The sequence below is a fragment of the Phascolarctos cinereus genome, unplaced genomic scaffold (genome assembly GCF_003287225.1).
Source record: "Phascolarctos cinereus isolate Bilbo 61053 unplaced genomic scaffold, phaCin_HiC Scaffold_4;HRSCAF=312, whole genome shotgun sequence".
Lineage (NCBI taxonomy): Eukaryota > Metazoa > Chordata > Mammalia > Diprotodontia > Phascolarctidae > Phascolarctos > Phascolarctos cinereus.
The window spans coordinates 38,314,179-38,342,024 of NW_027555847.1; the positions used below are offsets into that span (position 1 = coordinate 38,314,179).

The following is a 27,846-nucleotide window of genomic DNA, read 5'->3' on the forward strand; positions in this document are numbered from 1 at the left end:
AAGAGTTCAAAGTGAAAACCATTTAAGGAAGCACAATAGCATTGTAGTAACAAGGAATTAGGTCATTATAGTAAGCACTCATGGCCCCCATGCTCAGTAATAGTTACTACCTATTCCATAAAGGAGGACTATAAACCAACCTGGCATTCCATCTCTCTTTGTCAATGTCACAAATTGAGAAAGCACACAGGTGATTTAACTCACTGCCTAATTGTTGTTAGGATAGAGAGTGCTGGCCAACTCAGGTAATGGCACCTCCCACTCTGGGCCCTAACCACCATCAGAGTTTAGTCTCTTTCCACCTTGGCCCCAGTCCTCTGGTCATCCCAGGTCTTACAGTCCACTCTCACCCACCTCAGCAAGGTTTCAGTGAAGCTGCCGTTCATTCCAGTTTCTCTTCTCTGCTAACCAATGTCCTCCTCCCCATTACCTACCATGATACTGTCTTTAAATACTTTGTACTAGAAGGAATGCCTACGTGATCTAAGTCAATGATGCAAGATGGGGCACAGTGGATTCTGTGCATGGGCTTTGGGAGATGTGGTCCTTAGAATCAAGGCATCTGTGTAGGGACATGCCCCAGTGCTTACTTAGCATAGTGCTTGGTTATATGGTGGGCACTTAATACATTTGTATTGACTAATGATATAAACAATTTGGCCTACCTTTCTGATACATCTGTACCTTAATGTTTTAGTTTTGTCTTATCACCACCCCTTCATTGTGGATCTCCAATGTCTACAGGATGCACAAATTGGCCCCACCTGTCCACCAACCTTGTCTGCCACTACTTTTCAATATCAACTTTATACTCCAACTGGACTATTCTCTTCTCTGACCCTGGGCACACTTGCTCTCCTCTATAAATATCCAAATGTAACATGAATTGGTTGTGGCCTCCAGGCCTTTTACTTCTCCTCCCTCAGGGTGCTCTGATACCCAGAGGGGGTTGAGGTGTCTCTCTTGTCTGCCATGAGCTCAAGCCCCCACTAGCTGTGTTCCTTCCATTTTCAAGGGGCCATTGACTAGCATTCCAGTTCCTACAAAGGAATATTGATTTCAGAGATCTAACCAGGACCACACCTCAGGAGCATAATCCCCTTTATACCACTTTAGTTTCTAGGGATGGAATTAGGCTTAGAATTTAGTTTACTTCCTACATATCATTGATCTAATTAAGCTCACCTCTGACAACATGTCTACTAGCTTCTATTGGGCTAGAGTCCTGGACTCTTTTTCCTCAGGGCATTGCTGCTGGTCTGGCTCCAACACATGGTCTGGATTTCTGACTCCTGGATCGGCATGACTTGGACTCCTGACCCAGATCAGAAACTCCACTTTCTGCACTTAGAATGGAAAAAAGCAAAAGAAAAGGCCAAAGACCCAGGCTTTTTCCTTTGCCCTTCTTCCTCCTTCATTCCTTCCCTTCTCTGCTCTCTCTTTCCTTCCTCTTCTCTCTTTCTTTCTCTTCTCCTTTTTCACTTTCCTCTCTTTTGTTCCTCTTCTCTCCTCCCTCTTTTCCTTCCTCCTCTTCCTCTTCTAGTCTTGCTCTCTCTCTCTTTCCCTATGCCTCTCCCTTCTTGACTACTTACCATCTCTGTGACTTTGGATAAATTCCTTCACATTTCTGGGTCTCAGTTTCCTCCTCATTTGCTCTTATGATCCTTCTCATCCTTCCCTTTCCCTTTCGTTTGTGATCTTTCTCTTTCCCATTTTTATTCCTTTTTTTTCTTTTCCCCTCTCTAGTAAACAACTTTCACCACTTTCATTTTTATTTTGATGAACTTTATTCTTCTTTCTTTTCTTCCTTCCATCTCTTTCTTCTTCAAACATTTATTGATATAGGACAGAAGGTGCTACATACCATGAGAGAATGGTACAACTCAATTGTAGCTGAGTCATACTCAACAGTAGTAGTATTTCATCCTGTGAAGAATATGGTTATGGTCAACCCACTACCCTTTTGGTTGAGTCAATTAATAACAATATTAAGCACCCACTTTGTACCGGGTATCGTGCTTACTAAATGCTTGTTATGTGAACTAACCATGACAGCTGAGTCTTTAAGACTATAAGCTTTTGGAAGGCAGACCTGCCTCTTGCATCTTTGTCATTCTGCCCCTACAAGATCAGCAGCATTTCTCTAGCCTTCAACATGCTGTGGGGGAGGTACAAAGGAAATAAAAGCCCCAGTTCCTGTCTAAAAGGGTTTGTAGTCAAAATACCATATAATTCAGTATTTTGCACCTAAAAAGTAATGATGATACATTCTATGACCTTTATCTGAAACAAAACTGTGGATACCAATGTAGTTACACTTTATTTTTATTCAACTTCCCTCACTTTTATATCCCATTTTACTTATATTTGCCCATTCCTCTTTAAAAATCACTCACACTAGGGATGTAATTGATTGGCAAATGATTTGGGATCATCCAGAAACACTTAAGTCCAACAACAGTGGAGGCTTGGAGAACTCAAGAATATAGAAGTACCTTGAGTTTAGGAAGAGATCTAGAAGCAGGAGAATTTGGGGCAAGTCTCTCTTCATTTTAGATTGAAGGTGATTTCCTGGCCAGAAGCCCAGTCCTCTTTTGTCCTGCTGGCTAATTTCCTCTAATTGCTCTTGAGGAAGGGCTGGCTCTTCACCTCCTTGTGAAGTTATGTCTTGAGGATTTTTGTTATCTTCAGTGTTTGAATCAAGCAATCAAGTATCTACTAAGCAGTTTAACCTGAGATCTAGGCTGGGATTGGCAAATTAAAAAAAATAAAGTGATCTTTAAAAAAAGATTCCCACCTGCCTACTCTGTCCCCCACCATATACATATATATATATATATATATATATATATATATATATAATATATATATATATATATATATACACACACACACACACACACACACACACAAGGTGTCCATTCTTCCACAGGTAACCATGTTATTAATTGAGGAGGGTGTATATAGACAGAAGATATGTCACCAGTGGTAACATTCGGAGAGAATGTAGTGGCCAGGCATACATATGGAAAGCACCCACTTGGGTACTCCTGTGGCCAGAGTGTATACATAGTGGGGACATGTGGGAAAGCTTGTGACCAAGGTGATGGGGTGATGGGACCTGGACCCCTGAAAGGAAAAGACCATGTCTTTGAAAGTAATCCACTCCCTGAATTTTCCCCTATATTTCAGTAGCCCAAATCACTGGGGTCGGGTCAAAGGTGTCTGGCCCCCAGCCCACCTAGATGACTTAATTAACTTACTTGACATTCCTTTTACTGTTGCTCTTGGACCACCCCAGACTACCCAGACTCACCTACCCCTCCTTAATCCCATCTAGATCACCTAATTAGCCTATAGGACAGTCCTTTCACTATTGCACCTGGCCCCCCCAGACTATTTACCACTCCTTGATCCCATCCAAATCTTCTCACTGTCTTTTTTTTGTACATAAGTACCAATCACACCTCTATCAAGGCACAGATTCCCTAGGAATCTCTGCCAGCTCCTATTGGTGTTACAATAAACCTCACTACTGTGAAAGAAGGCTTGAGTGCTCTAATTCTTTCCAGGAAGATTTGCCCTGGACCCTGACATTTTGGAGTTCCCAGCAACCCCAAACCATATCCAAGCACACCTATACTGCAGACCTATCAATAGCCTCTGGTAATATCATTGAAATGTCACCCCCTCCCCCAACTTTCTACTGGCCATTGCCTCATTTCTGCTAGGGGTCCAATCTCCTCTCCCTTATATTACCCTGCTGGTCTTAAGCATAGCACAAAGTACATATAAATAAAAATACTTATTGATTGATTGAATGATTGATTATATTTGCCAAGCTGCTCTTTGCTATCATCTACTAGGTGTTAGTCATCTGCTACTGTTGACAATTGAGGTAGAGTGCCTAGAAGCTAAAGGGGCAATGCCAACGTTCCTTTAGTACTAAGCTGAGCATATGATCTAGGCAGTCAACAAAATCTATCAGAATCCTACAGGCTAAGCTTGTCTATTTTTGGACTGCTTTTCTCAGGTGCAGACTCACAGTCCTTGCCTCCAGATAGATATTTGATTGGGTTAGAAAATTCTGTTTTAATTCCTGTTAATTATTGTTTGTGATCCTGTATTCCTGAAACTCTTTTGGAGCCTTGAAAAAGAAGCTGTGTGAATAAGCTTATCTTGCTCCCAGGGTCCTCTTTGATTACTATGCATGTGAAGCTAATAACCCTGGCAAAAACTAGATGGCAGAGTCAAGGTCATCATCACTTATCAAACTTGGTTCATATTCCTGTTTTTATTCTGAATATCTGTCAGGAATAAAACCCCAAGTTGCAGAACCCACATCTAATAGGGGAACGATAAGTTCTGAGTGGCCTGGGCATTTCAAGAACAGATAAAAAAAGAATGACCATGGGTTTGCTGGGTCTTCAGAGCCCTTTATTGTAACCAGCAAGAAACCTTGTTGATCTCCCAACTATAATAAATAAATAAAGAAGGGCTAAATGGTGTGGTGTAAATTATAAGTCTAGTAGGAATTTCAAAGAGAGGGTGAGGAGGGCACCCCAAAGCAGGTAAAACTTAAGCTGTACCTTGAGCAAATGAATATTTATTCAATGACATATGGTGATAGGATGCCTTCTGTGTGCCAAAGTGCTCAGCTGAAAACAAAGCACTTTCAAACTTTTCCTAATTCAAAATCATAACATTGAAGAGTTGGCAGGGAACTTAGAGATAATTTTTTCCATCCCTCTCAAGGAGTTTATGATTGTTTGTAGGGAGAAAGATGATGTATGCCCAAATAACTATAATGCAAGGCAGAATTGGATAAGTGCTCTGAGAGAGGTGCAAATAATTAAAGAAGTTCAGATGTGGGAAAGGATGGTAGCTTCTAGCTGTGGGAATCCTTCATGGAGGAACTAACTGGGTCACATTTCAGTTGCTCAGGTCTTCCCCTCTTCAGTATATCAAAAGACCAATGATTTCATCGATGGGGACTCCTTGATCCATGCGTGTCACAACTCCCTAACTGATGCTTTCAGGAGCTGCTCTTTTCCTTGAATGCCTCACAAAATTTATGGTACTATTTGGGCCATTACCTATTCAAATCCAGAGCTCCAAGAGCCTACCACTGTGTATCTGTAGTGGATTATGTCACAAAGAAATGCAGACATTCAATGAATCGGGTTTCCAAGGTAAACAGCAAGGAATAGAATCAGGTCATAGAAGTTCTCTGCAGTTTTTCCAAATGTCTCCAGCACCAATCCATTCCCCATTAATTCCCTGGTCTCCCAAACAAAGCAAGAGAAGAACACAAATCACTCATGGCACTAGTGTTGAGAGAGTTGGAGGTTGCTCTACTTAATTGGCTCCCATCCCATCTCAGTGAAACAGTCTAGAGAGTGTTGACTTTTTCACAGCCAAGATCAGTGTCTTCATGAGATGCCCAACCTCAGTCTACTTTATGCCCACCTCTATCCTCTAGTCACCATCTTTCCTGATATTGCATCTTGAGAGGGTGCACCAGACTCCCTCACAATTAAAGCTCCCAGACTGGAGCTCTTCACCCCCATCCAGGTACACAATCACAGATAACCAGCATATGATGGGCTCATAAAGGGCCTTCTAAAATATATAGTTTAGGAAATTATCTCTAATGGGTGAAGAAGTCCTCTCAGCTCCAAGAACTAGAGGAAATGAATAGTTCATGGCTGTCTCCTCTACACTGTGACCAAAAATTTCATTGCTTATTGGCCGTCCTTGACTGGTCCTTGGACAACTGTCCAAACAAACTCCTCCATCATGGAGCTGAAGAGGGGCTAAGGAAGTGTCAGAAGTAGAAATGTAAGCCAAAATAAGTTATGTTTCAATAAATTCAGGATCTCATCCATGAACCTTTTAATATCCTCAATTTTTTTCGATTCTTTTCCATACCCTTCAATAAATCATCCATGTAGGATCTACTCAATGTGCTAGAGGCTTTCTTCTGGGCATTTGGATGTTTTGGGGATACCATCAGCAACTTTTGGGCTATTCATGTGTTAAGCATCATTTGACGCAACTGGCCTAGACATTGCATTTACCTTAATTTATTATGTCTTTAATACTAATTTCTTGAATGCCAGTGTTGGTACCATTTTGTTCAGTCATTTTTTTCAGTTGTATCTGAGACTTAGTAACCGCATTTGGAGTTTTCTTGGCAAAGATACTGGTATGGCTTGCCAGGGGCACACAGCTAGTAAGTGTCTAAGGCCAGGTTTGAACTCAAGAAGATGAGTCTTCCTGACTCAGGACTGACACTCTATTCACTGTACCACCTACCTGCCTGTTGTTACCATATTACCGTATTTCACAATTTCCGGGAAGGTCTACTGGTTACTAGAGGATTTTGAAATGTAGTCATTGGTGTAGTAGAAAAAGAAAAAGAGGCCCTAGGTTCAAATTCTGACCGTGCTATGTACTCTCCGTGTGACTTTGGGCAAATTACTTCACCTCTCTGAGACTCAGTTTTTTCATCTGCAAAAAAAGGGGGTAGTAGGAGAGACTATAGACTAGATTATCTCAGGGGTCCCTTCCAGCTCTAAATCCTATTATCCAACAGCTTTCCCTATTGTCATGTGCTCCCTGGTTGGGTGGGGGGTATGATGGAAATTGGTCCCCTATTTGTACAAGGCGTTGCTCACTTATAGTGTACTTGCAAGTTAGTCTGGGAAATCATCAAGGTCGTCATTGAGAGTGAGAAATACTTTGTGGAGGGGTAATGAAAAAATCAAAGGTTAGCCTTTTCAGTTTGGGTAAAAATTCTAGTGTAGGCATTAGGTGAAGACTTCTCGATTATCCTGAATTTCTCTCCCCCCCATTCCTTACCACTCCCCTCCCCAAATTACCTTGTATTTATTTTGCTTATGTTTTGTTTATAGCATTGTTTTCCCAGAAAGAATGCAAGCAACTTGTGGGCAGGGATCCTTTCATTTTTGTCTTTATATTCCTAGTACCTAGTACAGTCCCTGCCACATAGTAGGAGCTCAATAAATTCTCATAAAATAATTGATGGTTGGAATTATAGCATTGAAGAGACTCTTCTATGGTGTGGTTTGTGTGTTCTATATGCCTATTGGACCGAGTGGGGTTTCAGATAAAGCTTTACCTTTCTAAGGAATATTGGTGTAGTACAAACGTTGGAAACCAGCTGGAAGCCTCTGATACTTGGCTATGTGAAAAGGAAGTCTGTGGCCCTAGAAGATTTCCTTCAGGAAAAGACAAGGTGCATTGGCTGTGATCAGAGGTCTGGGGCAGATGTGTGTTCTCGGCCTCTGCCATATTATGATGTATCAGCATAAGGGACTGAGCTATACCATGCCTCCTCCCAGTGGCCATGTTGATGAGGTTGAGTGTGGACCCACACCAAGATGAATCTTTGGAAGAAGACTTCAGTGGAGGGAAATCAAGATCCATGATCTTGATTTCAAATGCAGCCTGAGATAAGCATTAGGAATGTGGCCCTAGGCAAGTCACTTAACCTCTGTCAGCCTCAGTTTCTTTATCTGCAAAATGAGGATAATAATAGCACCTACCTCTTAGAGCTGTTGTGAGGATCAAATGAGATGATATTTGTAAAAAGTGTGCAGCCTGGCACACAGCAGCTGCTATATAAATGTTAGCTATTATTGTATCATTTTAATTTCTGTCACATGTCTCAGTTATCTTATTAAACCATTATAAAGTCCTTGTGTGGAAGAGCTTTGTCTTCATCATCTATTAACCCCCTGAGTGCCTAGCCCCAGTGGTTTGGAATCATATTTCCCTGAATTTCTGACATAGTCGGATTTGAAGAAAACATACTTTTGAGAGGCCTCACTCAAATCCAATTCACTTGCAAGTCAACACATCACCCTCCTGATGTCATAGATCGGCTTCAAGAACGGAGGAACAACAGCAAAAAGGTATCCATCCTTTGTCATCATGAGTCCTGAAGATTGGCTCGGGGGGGGGGCAGCTAGGTGGCACAGTGGATAGAGCACTGGCCCTGGACTCAGGAGGACCTGAGATCAAATCTGGCCTCAGACACATAACACTTACTAGCTGTGTGACCCTGGGCAAGTCACCTAACCCCATTGCCGAGCCCCCCCCCCCCAAAAATAGCCCCAAAAGATTGGCTTAGGAAACAACATAGGCACTGGGCAAAGAGTGGGCACTCAGTGAATGTGGATTGAATAAACGAGTTTGAAACCGGGCTCCTGCCTATGTTTCTAGGATTCTTTCACAGTATCATCCTTCACACACATGCCATGTTCCAGCCACACTGGCTTACCTGTTGTTCCCATCGAAGTCACCAAGTATTAAAATATCTATTGATATGACTCAGAGAATCCAGCCAAAGTGGCCTGCAATCCATCTACCACCTCTATGCATTTGCACAGACTGCATCTGGGTGCCTGGAATACACTGTCTTTTCTTTTAGGATCCTTTGATTTCTTCAAGGTTCAGCTCCAGTTGGTTATTGGTGATTATCCCCCCTTTGGTTATGGCTTTCCCTGCCTTCTAGCTATCATGAGTTTCTTGTCTCCTTCAGGGGTTGTAGAAATAGTTCAATAAATGGAAGGGGATTCCAGGGTTAGAGGACAAGCCACCAGCAGAGGAAGGACACAGTTATCTCTAACTTCTTTCAATGTGTTTTATCTCCTAGTTTTCAAATGTGAGCCCATTGAGGGCAGGAACACTTTTGTAGCATTTACTACGTACCAGGTATTGTGCTAAGCACTTTTTTATCCGTATTATCTTATTTGATCCTCACAACGATCCTAGGAAGTAGGTGCTTCTGTGACCTCCATTTTACAGTTGAGGAAACTGAGGCACAGAGGGGTTAAGTGACTTGCCCAGGCAAGTTTCTTATCCTCTCTGAGCCAAATGGGAATAATCATAGTACTTACCTCCCCTGCTCAGAGAAAGGATACAAAAAGACAGGCTAAGTAAAGTGCTTTGCAGACCTACCAATACCAAGTGAGGTATTATTATTTCTGGCTCCCTCTTTGTTCTCATGGAAGGGGTTCAAACATCAGGTTTCCTTCTGAGGTGCCTTCCATCTCTCGAATCAGGGAGCTGGACCAGATCGTTTCCAGTGTCACTCCCAGCTCCAGCTCATAGAATTAGGGACACCTAGACTAGAAGGAAGCCATCTGGTCCAACCCAGTCATTTGGCAGATGAGGAAACTGAGGCCCAGGAGGATGGAGTGAGGAACCCGGGGTCACACAGGTGTTAAATGTCAGCGGTGAGATTTGAACGCGGGTGCTCACCTGAAGGCAGTTCGCTCATCTGGGAGGCTTGGACTCTCAAGGCCCCTTTAGCTCTACATCTGTGACTCTATGATGGCACACAATAGGCACTTAATAAATGTTTACTGAATGAATGAATGGATGAATGATAGAGCTAGTCCCAAAATCCCCTGATTGGATGGATGGGGAAACTGTGGCAAGAAAGGTCACGTGATTGGTGCAGGGTCACAACGGTGGTTAGGCATCAATCAACTGATCCATCAGTCAGCATTTATTAAGCACCTACTACGTGCCAGGCACAGTACTACACTAAAAGACAGCTTCTGCCCTCGAGGAACGCACAGTCGAATGGATCGGAGGTGGGATTTGAACCCAGAATCTCTGCCCCCAGAACCGGTACTCTTCGAGCCGTGGTTCCCTCCCGGGACTCAGTTTCCCCGGGTGTCCCGGCAGAGCGCGGACACAGGCGCCCCCGCAATACGGGCCTAGCTGCAGCCGCGCTCGCAGCCTCGCTCCGGGCTGGGGGGCGGGGCGTCGGCGCAGAGGCCCCGCCCTCGGCCCCACCTCCCAGGTGCGCTTCCGGCCGCCCCGGGGCCCTGGCCCCGCCCAGAGCCTGTGGGGGCGCGCCGGGGCGCGGGCCCGCGCCGGGCGGCGGCGGGGGCGAGGACGGCGGCCCGGGGAGCGTGCGCGCGGTGACGTGCCGGGCGCCATGTTGGGGAGCTGATTGTGGGCGCTCGGGAGGTGCTCTGTCGCTCGCTCGCCTCTCTCGCCGCCGGTGCCACTGTCGCCTCCGTGTGTGTGTGTGTGTGTGTGTGTGTGTGGTGTGTGTGTGTGTGTGCGTGTGCGTGCGTGTGTGTGTACGGGTGTGCGCGCGCGTGTGTGGGTGTGGGTGTTGGAGGGCGTGAGTGTGAGGGCGAGTGTGCGCGCGTGTGTGTGCGTGAGAGAGAGGGGGCCGGGACGGCGCGAGTGTGCGCGCGTGTGCCTGCGTGTGTGCGGCCTGCGTGGGGGCGCGCGTGTGAGGGCGGCGGGGGGGCGGCGGCGTTCCGGGCCCGGGGACTCGGGACACCGCGGAGGGAGGCGGCGACGGCGGTGGCGAGAGACGCTGGCCACCATGGACATGGAGAGGCTGCAGGAGGCGCTCAAAGGTGGGGGCCGGGGGGGGCCCCCGGCGCCGACCCTCCCCTCCCCCGCCGGGCCCCGGGCCCCGGGGGCAGCCCCGCCCCGCCCGCCGGGGGCTTTGTGTCAGGAGCGGTCGGGGCTGGACCAAGTCTCCTTCCCTTCCCCCCCGAAACCCAGGATGGGGGGAGGAGGAAGAAGGAAAAAAAGGGAAACCGGAGCCGGCCCCCGCCCCCCACTTGTTGACCTCCTTGTAGACCGGCCGCCGTGAACTTTTCGGACGGCCCGGCACCTGGAGAGTTCTGCCCTTGCCCCGGCCCGGGCGGTGTCACTGCAGCCATGGGGTTCTCACGTTCCAAGCCACAGGCTGTGAAATCGGGTTGCTAGGGAGAGGGGGAGGGCCCCCCAGCGCCCCTGGACAGGGTGGGGTGGCACCCCGGGGGTCCCTCCCTAGAGCCGTGGAAGTCGTCCTGGAGGTTTGCTCGGCCGTGGGTTTTTTTTGCTTCTTTTGAATGACAGTGGGAGGGACTTGGGGAAAAGTTTCTGATTTGAAGGGGGAGTTGGGGGGTGGTGGTGGGGTGGACGGGGTCATAGCTTGTGATGATTAAAGGGAAAAAATACTGCTTACTTTTTAAGGTGTACGTACTTTTAACTTTTCTTTTTAAATCCCCTGCGCAGATTTTGAGAAGAGGGGGAAAAAGGAAGTTTGTCCAGTGCTGGATCAGTTTCTTTGTCACGTAGCCAAAACGGGGGGAGACAATGTGAGTTAAAAATTTTTTTAATTGATAAAAAGGAATGGACTTGAAACTTATTTTTGAGTTAGGGTTGGAGAATTAGAAACTAAACATTCAGAAAGTTAAACGCTTAAATGCACTCACTTTATTCCAGCTTTTAAAAATTGTTACTTACCTGTGAAGCACGTCTGAGTTTCATAATTGATTTTAGGTGTCTTCTGTAATGTTTCTAATTCTTTCTTATAGGAGCTGGTCACTACATCGTGTCCCATTTATTTTAGGTTAGACTGCTAGAGCAACTTGGCATAAGTGGACCCAAGGGCTGTCCTAGGAGTCAAGGGAAGAGTTGGTTTAAATACTACTGTTGATACCTCTGGGTTGTGTGGTCCAGAGCCAGAGACTTAACTCTTCATTGCCGTAGCCAGCTTCCTTTGGATTGTTAGTTGTGTGTTGGTGGGGCTTCCTTTCCTGAACGGGGAAGAGTTTCTACTTTAGGATTTCCCCACACTGAAGATTAAATCAGGGGTCCTGAAACAAAAATCCTGTTAAAGCTACATCAGTGGGGAAAAAAGAAATGCACCAAAATTCTTCTGCCCGTAATATGAAGAATCCATTTCTTTTAATTTTGTGGTTCTGATTCTCTCTTTTGTGGATATTGTTTTCTTCAAACCTGTGTCCAACCTGGTGTAATTTTGTAAATGTGTGAAGCCCATTTCTGTTGACTTTTTGTTGGATTGGGGGCAGAGACTTATTAGTGCTATTTGCTCCTGTTTCATGTGTCCTAGAAACTTTTTAGGATGACTGACTTGTTTACACTCAGCATTTTATTGGACACTTGGCCTGAAAGTCACCTTCGTCTTAAGAGTTAAAGGATGTTTTAATTGGTATCCTGTGTGTTTGTGTTGATGTGTGAGGCAAGGATTTGTTTTTGTGCCCTACCTAGGTTAATCTCAGGAAAGCTGAGCTACACTGATGACTTCCTTGTTGTCTCACTTTTTGGCAGGAAGGGGAAAAATTTCTTTGGGTGCCATGCTAGGGAATAAGCTCTCTTTCTGGCTCCCTACTCATCTCTTGATTTGAGGCCTAGTACAACATTATAAGCTTCAGCAAGTGACGGGTTCTTACTTTTGTCAAGTTGTGATTTCATAAAGGATTTGTTCGTACTTGTATGCTGTATCGTTAACAAGTTTAATCTCAATGATAAAAAAACCCAAACCCTGATGCTTAAATTAGTGGACTTGTCCTAAAAGGTTAACCTTTCCAGTATTCTGCTAAAAATGTACCAGTGAGCTGAAAGGTGATGATCATTTTCCATTTTAAAAAATGTACTTTGAGAAAAATATAGTTGCGTTAAATGCTGATGCCTATGTTGGCCTCTGTGTGCACTGTAATTTTGAGAAATAATGAAAAGTAAATATGCAGTTACTAGATTTTTTACTGTTTTAGATGCAGACAAGCCTAAAAATTATTAAAGTTTTGTTTGCTTAAGTACATTGATTTCTAAAATATCACTATACAGGCTCACATTTTTAATTCTTACAATTGACTGACTGGGTATGCCAAGCATCTTTATATCAGCAGGACATTCAAAGGAAAGCAGTGGCATGTTTCATTATCCCAAAACTTCCGAAAGTTTCCAATAGATAATTATTACTAATACCATCTGTGAGTAAATGTATACGGAGACCAATAAGTCCATGTGAATAATAGATGGTAGTCTTCGAATTTTTAAATTTATAAATATGGTAAAGAGGCCAATAGGCAGTTCTTTGAAAATTTGTTTTACTGACTCACTAGTTGAATATGCCTATTTAGGTGGAAGTTATTCTTTAGCCCTAATGGGGAATTTAAATGAATTTATTTACCACAATAAATATTTGTGAAATATGAACATCTGGAGTTAAAATAATCAGTATTTAAAAATCTATTCGTTCTGAGATTTTGTAACACATTTTGTCATCTTACCACACAACCAAGACATGTTTATGCTTTTAGCTTAGTATTTAATTAATTTTTTTATCCAGAGTGGGTATGGATTAACTTTTAGTAGTGAAAGAGAAACTAAAATATTTGTATACCTTTTTCCTCTGTACATTTTCGTGATTGTCTAGTTTTGTCAGGTTTCTGATACTGCAGCTGGGGAAAGAAAAATGCAAGAATAGCAATTCAGTTTTTGAATATAGTTTACTTGAGATATGTGAGGATTTGCAAACTTTCGATCATTGGTGTTTTCATTAAGACATAATAAGAAAGAAGATACAGGATGCAATAAAAATAAGAGATTAGTAAGTCAGAAATTAACTTTCCGTCAACTTTTAAAGGTCACTTTTTAATTATAATTGGCATTTTCATTGTGCTTTAATATTTTCCAATGTGCTTTACCTATGTTATGTTTCTTGATCCTTAAAATAAGCCTGTGAAGTATTACTGTTTCCTGTTTTACAAATTGTCAGAGTCTTTGAGGTTAAATGCCTGCTATGTGCCAGGCACTGTGTTAAGTGCTGGGGATACAAAAAGGGCAAAAGACAGTCCCTAACCTTCAGGACTCACAGTCAATGTGGGAGACAGTAAGCAAACAAAATAATGTTCAAATAACCTGTATGTAAAATAAGTAGATAATTAAAAGAGGGAAGGTTACTAGAATTAATTAACAGAGGTTTGGGAAGGTTCCCTGTAGAAGATGGGATTTTAGTTGGGACTTGAAGGAAGCTAGTATAAGATGAGGAGCATTTCAGGCATGGGGGACAGCTAGAGAAAATGGTGGATCTTTTTTTATGATACAGCCAGGAAGCCAGTATCACTGGATTAAAGAATGTGTGTCAGGGATTAAGGTGTAAGAAGATTGGAAAGGCAGGAGGGGACTAGGTTATGAAGGGCTTTGAAGGCCAAACAGCTTTTTGTTTGATCCTGGAGGCAGTAGGGAGCCACCGGAGTTAGCAGCTTGACAGGGTGAGACCTGCACTTTAGGAAAATAACTTTGGTGGGTGAATGGAGGATGGATTGGAGTCCGGAGAGATTTGAGGCAGGCAGGGCAGCCCCCCAGCTTTTGAAGTAGTCTAAGTGTGAATGATAAGGCCTGCACCAGAATGGTGTCAGTGTTGGAGTAGAAAAGTTCACAGAACAAATCCCTTAAAAGTATTTGTTCTGTGAAACTTGGACTCAATCAAAAGGCCACACTCAAGGACCTAGAAGGCCACATGTAGGTTCAAGGCCAAAGATTCCCCACCCCTGGTATAAAGTATGAAGAGAGAATATAATACGGCCCAGAACAGAACTCTCAATTACTGTTAGAGGGCAAGGTCTGGCTGGATGAGGATCCAGCAAAGGAGACTTGAGAAAGAGGCATCAGACAGGTAGGAGGAGAATCAGGAGAACCTATTGTCCCAAAAACCTAGAGAGAAGAGAGCGTCAAGGAAAAGAGGATGATCAATAGTGTCAGAGGTTGAAGAGAAATTGAGAATGAGAATATAGAAAAAGTCATTGGATTTGTGAATTAAGAGATCATTGGTAACTTGGAGAGATCTTTTTGGTGGAATGATGAGGTCAGAAGCTGAATTGTAAAGGGTTAAGGAGAGAGTAAGAGGAGAGAAAATGGAAGTATCTATTACGGATTAGATAGCCTTTTTTTAATCCCTGGAACTTATTAATTTTTTGGCATTTAAAAAAGTTCCAATATTAATTTCTAAATTCCAGTATTAAGTTCTAAATTCTCTCCTTCCTGCCCCACCCCCACCCATTAAGAAGACAAGAAACGTTAAATCAATTTCACATGTGAAATGCAAAACATTTCCCCATTACCCATGTTTTGAGGAAAAAAAATAAAGTGAAAAAATTGTAACAGTTCAGTCTGCACTCAGACTCTTATCAGTTGTTTTTGGAGGTGGGTAGCATATTTCAGTATTAATCTTTCAGAATTGGCTTGGGTCGTTATATTGATCAGAAAAGCTAGTTGATCATTGTACAATATTGCTATTACTGTGTATATTGTCTCCTGATTCTACTCACTTCAGTTTGCTATGAGTTTATATAAGTCTTCGCAGATTTTTCTGAAACTACCCCCTTGTCATTTCTTATAGCACAGTAGCATTCCATCACAGTCGTATGCCACAGCTTGTTCACCCTTTTCACAATTGATGCACATCCCCTCAATTTCCAATTCTTTGCCATCACAAAAAGTGCTGCTATATTTTTCTTCTTATAAATTCTTTTCCTTTTTCTTTGATCTCTTTGGGATAGTAGTGCTATTGCTGGGCCAAAGGGGCATAGTTCCAGATTGTTCTTCAGAATGATTTGATCAGTTCACAACTCCACCAACAGTGTATCAGTGTCCCAATTTTTCCACATCCTCTCCAGCATTTGTCATTTTCCTTTTCTGTCATGTTAGTCAGTCTGGTGGGTATGAGAAGGTATCTCAGAGTATTTAATTTGCATTTCTCAAGTCAATAGTGATTTAAAGCATTTTTATGTCACTATAGATAGCTTTGATTTAGACAGCCTTTTCAAAGAGGTTAGCCATAAAGGGTAGAAGAGATATAAAACATTTGGAGATAGTAGGCTCATTAGAGGTTTTTTGAGGATGAGGGAGACATGGGCATATTTATAGGCAGTAAGGAGAGGTTGAAAATAAATGATTAAGTGGGTTGGGATGAGAGGAGGCAATCTGTTGGTGGAGTTGGAATGGAATAGGATTGCTTAAACAAGTACAGGAGTTATCCTTGTAAGGAGTGAGGCCACTTTTATCATGTGAGATGGGTAAAAAAAAAGCTTTTTATGTAGAATAGGTTACTTGTTCTTTAAGAATTAATTGTGAGGACTCCTGTGAATGATTGGTTTATTAAACGTGAGTAACAGCAGCTAGCAACATAGTAGTCTCTCAGTAAATATTGACTGATTATAACACTGCATTTTAAAAGTTCATTGAGACCAAAAATGAGACTAACTGCTGACCAGTGATGTTTGATGACCAAAATTGCATTGTTATTACTGATTTAGGAATGTCAGCATATATTTATATATCTGCATAGCCGTAGATCTCCTTAATGATATTGAAATATTCTTGAGGGCAGGATTTTTTTTTTCAGTAGTATACACATAGGGTCTTAAATCTGCTTATTCATTGACTCAAAAGGAAGGAACAGAGCAGTGTAATTTTAACACAGGAATTTAACCTAAGAGGATCTCAAATTGAAATTTAGGGAAGAAATATACTGTTGGAGTTTCATTTTTGAAAACTTGTGAAAAAGAAAGGAATAGGACAATAGAGTCTCCATTATGAATTCTCACTTTAATTTTACTTGATTTGTATCCCCTTTATTATGTGTATCTGGACTGAATTGTTAATGTGTATTTCTTATTCTTTCCAATTTAATTTCTTGTTGCTACAATTGAACAGATATTTGATGGCTTAGTCAATCTGGGAGGGAAAGACCATCAGGATTTCTGGCCAAAACTGAAACTATTGCTATTTACATTCACTCTGAGCCTTTAGGAGTCCAAACAATGACCAAGTGGGTCTTGGCCTGGGACCTATTATTGGCCAATCTATGAGAGCCCTGTTGATTTTGGATTTAAGGCAAGGTCCTTAAGAAAGAAGTCTTTTTTTTTTCTTTTTGACTAGGTAAAAGAGGCCATTCTCTGCCTCATTTCTTACCTAGACTTAATCAGTGATTGGGTTGTTGCCTCAGTCGAACTGAGACCTGTTAAAGACTAGCTTAAAAGGCCAGCAGCTCCCCCTGCATCCAGGGCCATCTCCAGTCTTCCTGACCTCTGTCTTGCCACTGTACTCAGCTCTGGAAGAGAAAGTGAGGCTGGTAACTTCTCACAGCCCTCTCTCACTTAAATCCACTTCACTTGCACATCATGGCATCACTTTCCTGTTGTCATGGTCCTTTTAGAGAATAAAGGATAAACGACTCCTTTTCACGCATATTGTGTGATTTAGTCAGGTGGACTACTCTGCTTTGGGAACCTGCCCCTCCCCTCCAGGGTTATATGTTTGGTATAAGGTATAGGTGAATTTTTGTTTTCCTCAGGAAAATATAAACTTGAGGGCAGAGACTGTTTCATTTCTGTCTTTGTATACCAAGCGCCTAGCATGGAACCTGGCACAATGTAGTCACTTAATTGTTTGTTGCTCAATTCATATCTAGTACTGAAACAGAAGGGGCACACTAAGGGCAGAGACATGTGAGAAACTGTACCTGCAAAGACCTGCATGTCCTAACCCACCTCTGATACACTATCTGAGTTTCTGTAGCCAGCTAACTTAAATCTTAGTTGTCTCATCTGTAAAAAGGGGGCTGGACTCAGTGGTTTTTGAGGTCCCTTCCAGCATCAGATCTGAGAGGGTCACTTGTTTTATTAAACTTAATATCAACAGAGATTCAGGAAAACGTGATTATAAATCGTTCCCTGCTGTGTTGCTTGCTACCTGTTGTGACCTTAGGAAAAGTCATTTAATGCCTCTGGGTCTCAGTTTACTCATCTGAAAAATAAGAGGGGTGGACCAGATAGTTTTCAGGGTCCTTTTTATCTCTAAATCTTTCAAAAATTTCCTTTAGCTCAAGGTTTCCTAAGCTGGAGTCCTTAAACCTTTTTTTTTTTCTTTAATGTTTTGACAGCCACTTCAATATAATTAATTTCCATTGAAATTCTTTGTATTTTTTTGTATTTTTAAAAGCATCATTCTGAGAAAAGGAGCTTCATTAGGTTGTCAAAGGAATCCATGATATAAAGAAGGTTAAAAAACCTTACTTCTTACACATTAGCAGTGAAGCTAATTACTTGTGTTTAAATTCCTATATAATCTTTAATCCAAATATGGCTTAAAAAAAACTAGTGGAAAGATACTATGTTTCATAGTAGAGAGAAAAATTTGCTGTTGATTAATTTGCATTTGTTTAATTAAACACTTTATTTGGTACATATGAATACTATAAAACTCCTGAATTGGAGCCTCTAGAGTTAAGGCTAATACAGTCACTATTTACCTGTTCAGATATTATCAGGCTTCCTGTCATATCTGTACTGAACTACTAATGCTTTATATAGTGCAATTTTTTTCTTTTTTTTTTGATATACAAGACTATATATGTACATATTTGTGTGTATATGTACATATGTCTCTCTGTATATATATCTATATATCTTATCTCCAAGCTCCTTCTCTTTCTCCACTCCTCCCTTCTATTCCTTTTGATTCTTTGTTTCCTTTCAGTGCTAAGTATTGTTTAACGTTTTCTAAATAGTTTCTAAGAAGTTCTATCCTAAGTTCTGCCTGCCTAGAGTCATTGCCTTAAGAATTGTAGCCTATAATTGATTATCCTGGGCCTTTAATTATCTGGGGACTTCCAGGTGGAAGTACTGATTTTGGAATCCCTAGTGTCTACTTAGGTGACTTTATTCCTCCTATTTTCTCTGTTTTCATGTTTACTTCCTAATAAATCTCTCAGAATACTTTGGAGCACACTTTAGAATTGTGCTTTGCTTTTTTTCGTAGAAACCAGGCTTGAGACTCTGTATTATTTGCTTCACTTGAGACTTCTGTTTCCCCGTGACACTATCCCCAGTCTCCCTGTATCTGTTACTCTCACATCTCTTGCTTTGGCACCACTGACCATAGATGCTAGCCAGGATATGTCATAGGACCTTTTAGACTGTGTTTTGTCTCTCTGCATTTTGAGGAAAAAAAAGAAAGAAATTTTCTGGCAAGTGTCACGAGGCAAGTAATTTGTATGAGCTTGCAAATAATTTATTTCTGCTTTCTGTCTAGGAAAAAGGTGTCTTTTATGTAACAGCATAATAGGTAGATGTGGATAGTCCCTCAGAAATGAAAGAAGCCGTTATTGCTAGATTTAGAACAATTGCTAGTAGTCAGTCTTTCCCGTAAATAGCCTTTCACCTAAGCTGAGTACTGCATTTCTGCGTAAATAGCAAAAAATTACTGTTTAATTCTTTACCATCAACTATTTATACACATTGTACTTTAAGGTTTGCAGAGTGTTTTTGCATGATTTCATTTGGTCTTCAGAACGTTTCTGAGATCAAGATCATAGGTTGTGTCATCCTAGTTTTACCGATAGAAAACTGAGGTTTAGGATAGTGAGAAATGACTTGCTTGGGTTGGTCACCTAGGCAGAGTCAGGAGCAGGGTAGGAGTGGCTCTTTCTTCATCTTCAGGTCAGTAATTTTTTTTTTGTCTTATCTTTCTGCCTCTAATAATCATATATTTTGTAAGGAGAATGAACCTGGAAGTTAGATTTTGTAAAGAAAGACAAAAAAACTAGGTATAATTTTAACCGATATGAGAATTTCATCGTTTACTTGATTTTATAGTTTACATCTCTTTGGAGACTGTGCTCTTCGGGACAGTGATCAACTCCAAAACATAATTCATCTCCTCGAAATTCCCATGGACCTGTAAAGACCCTGAGAAATAGTTTAGGTTCCCAGTGTCTTTGGACCACTGTATTGAACCCCTTCTGCCTCTCAACACCTCCATCTCTTCTGAATATCCCTGATGGGGTAGTTGGTAGAGCCTGAAGGAGCAACACAAAATATGGAGTACAGCACACTTCTTTTTCTGAGTTTCTGTTAGCTAATAAGTGTTGTACTTGGGTTTTGTATGGACTGTGCCATGTAATGCTGCCGTTGTAATTTATGTACATGGTGCCAGTGAGGAAGATAGGCATGCCTTTTTGAGTTTACTGTGATTAAAATATTTAAGTGATTTTTTTTTCCCTTGGCAGAAGCCTAATGTGTGCTGTTTGGATCCTTATAAATTGTAAAATGAAAAATGTAAAAAATCCAGTTGTATTGTGTGCAGAGTTTGAATTTAGTTTTTGTTTTTATTCTTCGCCTCCTTTAATTGTGGAAACTGTCAGAATTGTTTCTCTACTTGTTTCTTTCTGTTTTAAGTGCAAGTACAGGTATACAAGTGCAAAATAAGGTGATATTGCTTTTAATAAAAAAATTGTTTTTGGATTATGGTTATTTGATAGGGATAAGAATGATAGGGAAGAACATTAAGTTTGGGACTGAGTGGAAGCAAGTTCTACAAAAGGACAATTCTCATGTGTTTAGGGTGTGGTGAGATTGTTGGTTTGGCACCTTTTCCTCTGCAGTGTTTTGACATGTATGTAAACACATACATACACAAGTACATATGCCTATCAGATCTTTATTATACATGTAATTAGTCTGATTTTTAGGAAGTTTTTTAAAGTGTATAATTTTTAAAAGTTTTAAAAATATCTCGTGTGTCTGTGTATGGATTAGTATATTCTGGGTTAGCTCCAGATTTTTATCAGAATGTAACTTTGTGTTAGGCTGGCCAGATGACTGAAGCTGTTACTGGCTTGATCTCAAAGAAGTCTGGAATTCTAGTTGTAAGCCTGAAGGCAAGTCTGGACGGTCGTTCCTGCCTATCTCAAAACTATCTTGAAACAGATATATGGTTTAAAATTAAGATGATAGATAGTGTGGCATGGGTAGTGATAGTATTGCCCCTTTCAAAAAGAAAGAAAGAAAAGAATGTCAATAAACCAAAAAAAGTTACAAAATAGAAGGAAATTTATGAGAGGACATAGTAAAGTAAAGTAGATATGTTACAGTATAGAGATACAGAGATATATATACTTAACATATAGATATATGTTAAGTATAAAGAGATTGCCTTGAAACCAGGGAGACCTTTGACACATATCTGGCTCTGTGACTCTGGGGAGTCACTTAACAGAGCTGATTTGCATTGGAGGAGTGAGCTTCCTTGTCTGGAAGTTTACTGTACCACTGCAATCCAGGTCTAGTCCCTGTCCCTATAAGTTGGATACATTAATTTGACTTACATAATTGTGTATATATGTGTATATTTGTGGCGCAGTGGATAGAGTATCAGGTCTGGAGTCAGGATGACTTGAGGTCAAATGTGGCTTCATTTACTAGCTTTGTAATAACCCTTGAGCAAGTCACTTAACCTCTATTTGCCTTAGTTTCTTCATATTTAAAATGGAGGTACCCATGAGGGGTGTTGTGAGGATCAAATGAGACACATTTAACTGCTGTTGCTGCTGTTATTATAAATAAGTTCCTAACAGATTCAGCCACAATGAGGAATTATAGTTCAAGGAAAAACATTTTTTTTCTTGCTAGATTTATTGAGCATTTACATGCTAGACACTATACTATACAAATACAAGCAAACAATTCAGTTCCTCTTCTCAAGGAGCAAAAGCATTTTTTAAAAGATGTATTAAACTGAACATGATAGTAACAAAATTGCCCCACTTGTCTTTGTCCCTTTATGGATTTCCTTCTGTCTTCTATATTTTTAGTATTTTATTGACATTTTTTTTTCTTGTGGGGGAGCATTACTGTCACTAGAACCCCTATCTTTAACAAGTATAGCAAATTAACACATTCGCACACTGTGTCTGAAAAATTTATATCTCATTCATTCTGTACTTCAAGTCCATTACATCACATCTGTGTCAGGAGATGGGAAGCATGGGTCATCATCAGTCTTCTGAAGTCATTATTTGAAAGTATTTTTCTTTCCATTGATGTACTGCTTCTGCTTTCTTCATTATGCATCAGTTCATGCAAGTCTTGGGGTTCTATGAATTTGTTCTTTTTATAACTTCATACAGTGCAATAATATCTCAATGATTCATGCATGTAATTTGTTCAGCCCCTTCCTCAGTTGATACACACTTTGTTTTCAGTTCTTTGCTACAACAAAAACTGTTTCTATAAGTATTTTTGTGCATATGGATCTTTACCTCTTTGGAGTATGTATCTAGTCATAATATTTTTAGGTTGGAAGGCATGCATAGTTTATTAAACATCTACTACTAATGTGCCAGGCACTGTGGTAAGTGTTGGGGATACAAATTTAAAAAAGACAGTCTTTGCTCTCAAGAAGCTTACCATCTAATGGGGGGAAGAAAGAAAGCTGAAAACTCAGGGCATGGCATGGTGAAATCAAGTCCAAAATTGAGTGTAGCTAGGTTGGAAATGAAATATCTTCAGTCTCCTCTCCTTAAATAGAAGTTGAGGAGTTCATGGCTCTACTTCCCAATCAGAGGGACTGGGGTACTGACGAAGTGAATGTACTAAGGCTTTTGGATCTTGCTAGATATTTCCCAGTGATGAGTTTATTGTGGGGCATGGTGACAGCTTCTCTACCGTTTGCCATTTTGCTTTTTAAAAATTGCCTTTGCTAGTTTGGTGGGTTTAAGGTGGAACTTCTGAGTTGCTTAAATTTACTTTTCTCTTGTTAGTGACTTGAAGTACCTATTCAGTTACTGTTGTTATGTGAGCTCTCCTTTGCATTCCTTTTTTTTTAAGAATTGCATTTCTTTTGAAAACTATTTATATGCTTTGTCTATTAGGGAATAGCTTTCATTTTTTAAAATTAGTCTCTATTCCTTATTATATATTTTGGATATCAAATCTTTATTAGAGAAATTTGATCCACCATTTGCCTTCTGATTCCCAACTTGCTTTTGTTTGTGCAAAAGCTTTTCAATTCATGCCATCCAAATTGCCCATTTAATCTTTTATGTTTATTTCTTTCCGTTGCTTGATTAAGAACTACAGCTTTACATATATGTAAGAGTTTTGAAAGGTAATCTCTTTTTCAGCCTTTTAATTTGTTTATTACGTCCTTTTATACTTCATTCTTGTATTCATTTGGCAATTACTGTGGTATTTGGTGTGTGATGTTAGTCTGAACCTAATTTTCTGTTAGACTGCTTTCTAGTTTTACAGCAAAATTTATCATATAGGGAGTACTTGTTCTAATAGTTGGTAATCCTTGGTTTTATTGTATGCCGTTACTCTAAGTTCTGTTGCTTTGCAGTCTTGTCCCATTTCTTAATCAGCACCAAATTTTTTTGATGGTTTCAGAGTTGCATAATTTGAAATCTAGTAATTCCAGGCTTATTCTTTTTTTTTGTTTTGTTTTGAATAAGGGTTTTATCATTGATTTTTCCCTGACCATGCCCATACTATGTGGCCTGTGCTCCAGCCTTCTCTTTTGAATTGGAATTCAAGCTCCCCAATCTCATAACCTGCTGCTTCTGATCTTTCCAGTCTTCTTACATCTTATTTCCCTCCACGAACTTTGTAATACAGTGACACTGTAGGCTTATTAATTTTTGCTTTAAAAAATTTTTTTTTAACTTCTAGATTAATTATTGCTCTTTCTAGTTTTGTAAACTAATCATTTTGTTTTGTGTTATGGCACTATGCAAATTCATTTCTGTACTCTTGTAATTTTTATTATTTTGGCCTGGCCCAGCCATGAGAAATTAAAATCTCTAGTTAGTTAGGTCTGTGTTTCTATAATGTTTTGTAGTTGTATTCATATGAATCCTTTGTGTGGTAGATAGAAAGGGGCATTATTTTTTTACCAGTTGAATAAAATGACATCCTTTTACAATTTTCTTCCCCTTTTTATTTCCCCCCAAATAATTGCCACAATATGCTTTACAAATGGACTTTTTTCAATGACCTATGAAATAAGCACAATAATAGACTTGGATAATATCTTCAAATCATTGTGTGCCATTTTCCAAACTGTGACTTGTGTTTGGAAAAAATTGTAATTTTTTTTTCCAGTTATTTTTGGTTCCAAATTCTTTTCCTCCATTCCCTCCCGTACTTATTGAAAAGACAAGAAATATACCCATTACACATATGAAGTCATGCAAAACATTTCATCGTTGGTCATGTTGTGAAAAAAAAGAAGCAAAAAAATAAATAGAAAAAATATGATTGAATCTGCATTCAGTCCATCAGTTCTCTGTCTGGAGGTGTCCTTTGGAGATGTCATGGATCATTTCATTGATAAAAGTTGCTAATAAGTCTTTGCCTGTTGATAATCATAACAATATTGTTCTTACTGTGTACGTTGTTCACTTGGCTCTGTTGACTTCACTTTGCATCAGTTCATATAGGTTTTAGCAAGCTTTTTTGAAACTATCCTCATCATTTCTTATAGCGCAATGTATTCCATCAAAATCATATTCCATGACTTGTTTCATCATTCCCTAGTTGATGAGCATCTTCTTATTTCCAATTCTTTGCCACCACAGAAAGCTACTATGTTTTTGTACATATAGATCCTTCTTCTTTTTCTTTCTTTTTAAAAAAAAATTATTTATTTTATTTTTATTTAGGTGATTGGGGTTAAGTGACTTGCCCAGAGTCACACAGCTAGGAAATATTTTATGTCTAAGGCCGTATTTGAACTCGGGTCCTCTTGACTGCAGGGCCAGTGCTGTATCTACTTTGCCACCTTGCTGCCCACCTTTTTCTTTTTCTTTGATATCTGTGTGGCACAGACTCTAGCAGCAGTGCTGCTGGGACAAAGGATATTCACAGTTTTATAGACTTTTGGACATAGTTCCAGATTGTTCTCCAGAAGGGTTGGACCAGTTCACAACTTCACAGGCAGTTCATTAGTGTACCTATTTTCTTACATCCCCACCAACATTTGTCATTTTTCTTTTCTATCATCTTAGCCAATCAGATAGGTGTGAAGTGGTATCTTAGAGTTGTTCTAATTTGCATTTCTCCAATGATTAGTAATTTCGAGCATTTTTTATATGACTTGATAGCTTTGATTTCTTCTGAAAATTGCCTGTTCATATCCTTTAAATGTTTATTGATTGGGAATGACTCTTATTTTTATAAATAAGTTCTCTATATATTTGGAAACTGAGATCTTTATCGGAGAACAACTTCCTGCTTTCCTTCTAATTTTGGCTGTATTGATTTTGTTTGTGCAAACCCTTTTTAATCTGATGTAATCAAGATTACTCATTTTACCTCCCATGATCCTCTTTTTCTTCTTTGGTCATGAACTCTTCCCCGTCCATAAATCTGACAGGTAATTTTTTTCCTGTGCTCTCATAATTTGCTTATGATATTATCCTTTACATCCAAATCATGTACCCATTTTGAACTTGTCTTGGTATCTGATATGAGATGTTGACCTATGCCTAGTTTCTGTCAAACTGATTTCTAGTTTTCCCAGAGATTTTTGCCAAATAGCAAGTTCTTGCTGTAAACAATCTATTGGATTTTTGGGTTTATCAAGCACTAGTTTACTATGGTCACTTATTTCTGTTATGTTGTGTACTTAATTTATTTCACTGATCAACAACTTTATTTCTTACTCAGTATCAGATTGTTTTGATGATTATCACTTTGAAGCATAGCTTGAAATCTGGCACTGTTGGACCACCTTCCTACGTTTAAAAAAAAACCTGATTTCCTTGATATTCTTGACCTTTTGTTCTTCCTGATGAATTTTTTTTTTTGAGTTCTATAAAATAACTCCTTGATAGTTTGATTGGCATGGCAGTGAGTAAGTAATTTAGGTAGAATTGTCATTTTTATTATATTGGCTTAGCCTACCCATGAGTAATTAATATTTCTCCAGCTATTTACATCTATCTTTATTTGTATGAAAAGTGCTTGGTAATTGTGTTTATATGGTTCAACTGTGTGTCTTGGCAGGTGGACTTCTAAATATTTTCAATACCCTTTCTCTTAATCTGCCCTCCATTTATTCCCCTCCCACCCTTTAATACCTTTCCCCTTCTGTTTTCCTATAGGGCAGGATAGATTTCTATACCCCACTGCCTGTGTCTTCTAAGTATTTTATACTGTCTGCTGTAATTTTAAATGGAATTTCTCTCTGTCTCTTCCTGCTGAGTTTTGTTGGCAATATATAGAAATGCTGATGATTTGTGTGGGTTCATCTTATATCCTGCAACTTTGCTATAGTTTTAATTGTTTCAATTAGTTTTAAGTTGAATCTCCAGAATTCTTCATGAATATGATCATACCATCTGCAAAAAGTGATAGTTTTGTTTCCTTGTTTTCTATGCTTATTTCTTCAATTTCTTTTTCTTTTCTTACTGTTTTAGCTAGCATTATTAGTACACATTGAAAACATGGTGATAATGGACATCCTTGCTTCACTCCTGATCTTATTGGAAAGCTTCTACTTATCCTCATTGCAGATTATGCATGCTTTCTTGGTTTAAGAAAGATACTACTTATCGTTTTAGGAAAAACTCCATTTATTCCTATGATTTCTAGTGTTTTTAATAGAAATGGGCATTGTATTTTGTCAAAAGCTTTTTTTGTGTCTGTTGATAAGATCATGTATATATGTGTATTCTTTTGATATATAATGCTTGTAGTTTTCTCAATAATGAATCAGCCATGCATGCTTGATATAAATCCAACCTTTTTATGATATGTTGCTGTAATTTCTTTGCTAGTAGTTTATTTAACATTTTTGTATCAGTATTCATTAGGGAAATTGGTCTATAGTTTTCTTTCTCTGTGCTGTCCCTAGAAATCTTATTTTCCAAAAGCAAAAGGCAGTATTTTGAAAATTCAGTCTCTGATGCTTGAAGGCATTCTCTTGTCTATGTGGCTTATGGATAGTGTTAGTCCTAGGGTCAAAAAGATCTGAGTTCAAATGAAGCTTTAGGTATGTACTAGTTTTGTGGCCTTGACCAAGTTGTTTGCCTCTGTTTGTTTCAGTTTCCTTAGCTGTAAAATGGGAATAATGGCACCTACCTCACAGGATTGTTGTGAGGATTAAATGAGATAACATTTTAAAAAATCATTTATTTATTTATTTTAGGCAATTGGGGTTAAGTGACTTTCCCAGGGTCACACAGCTGGTAAGTGCCAAGTGTTTGGCCTGAGACCTGGGTTTGAACTCAGGCCCTCCTGACTTCAGGGCTGGTGCTCTATCCACTGCGCCACCTAGCTCCCCCAAAATGAGATAATATTTGTAAGTCATTTAAACAATGCCTGTCACAAAGTAGTCATCATACAAATGTTTATTCCCTTCTCTCCTTTCCTCCATTTTCCATACTTTTCAGAAACAGTGGAAAAGTCTCAGAGACTTGTCAACACATCATCAGGTTTCATTTCTGTCATTCAAACCTGTTACAGCCTGTCTTGACATTGGGAGGCTTCTTGTCATCACTAATTACTTATTAGTGTCAGTGTATTAATTCTTTTCTTTTCTTTTCTTTTCTTTTCTTTTCTTTTCTTTTCTTTTTTTCTCTTTCTTTCTCTTTTCTTTTCTTTTCTTTTCTTTTCTTTTCTTTTCTTTTCTTTTCCTTGGCTAGGCAGTGGGTTAAGTGACTTCCCCAGGGTCACACAGCTAGTATGTGTCGGGTGTCTGAGGCCTGATTTGAACTCAGGTCCTCCTGACTGCAAGGACAGTACTCTATCTGCTGTGCCACCTAGCTGCCGCCATCCCACAGTTACAAAGGAGTGCAAACAGATAAAGGCCTCTGTTGTCTATTTTAGTTGACAAGTTAAAAATATATCTACTTGGTGCTTCTACTGAATCATCAAATGAGGCAACAAATCAAATCAGTTTTAAGGGTTCCAGTGATGCATACTGTTATCTATATACTTCACTATTGATTTTAGCATTGTATATTCATCACACATGGTGTACATCTGCGTTCCAGAATACATGCCACTGTCATTAATTTGAAACAACTCCATTAAAGTACATTTTAAACAAACCCCAGCATTAGGTCATTAAACCCTATGTGACATTATTTAGTAGATTCTCCAAGGCCTAAGTCAGATGGTGGGCAATAAACTTAACTTTTCTATGAAATTAATCTTGTGATGTCATTTCACCTAGTATCTTTTCATGAAAGGAACAGGTTTA

General features: G+C 39.8%; 1 protein-coding gene across 1 annotated transcript in view; it reads left to right on the plus strand.

Moving 5' to 3' along the window:
- The first annotated feature begins 9,955 nt into the window (after window positions 1–9,955).
- Window positions 9,956–27,846, plus strand: part of PPP4R2 (protein phosphatase 4 regulatory subunit 2) — a 61,416-nt gene continuing 43,525 nt past the window's right edge. The window contains 3 exon segments of the mRNA XM_021007550.2: window positions 9,956–10,415; window positions 11,065–11,135; window positions 11,137–11,147. Coding sequence (XP_020863209.1) covers window positions 10,382–10,415; window positions 11,065–11,135; window positions 11,137–11,147 — 116 coding nt within the window. The 5' untranslated portion in view covers window positions 9,956–10,381.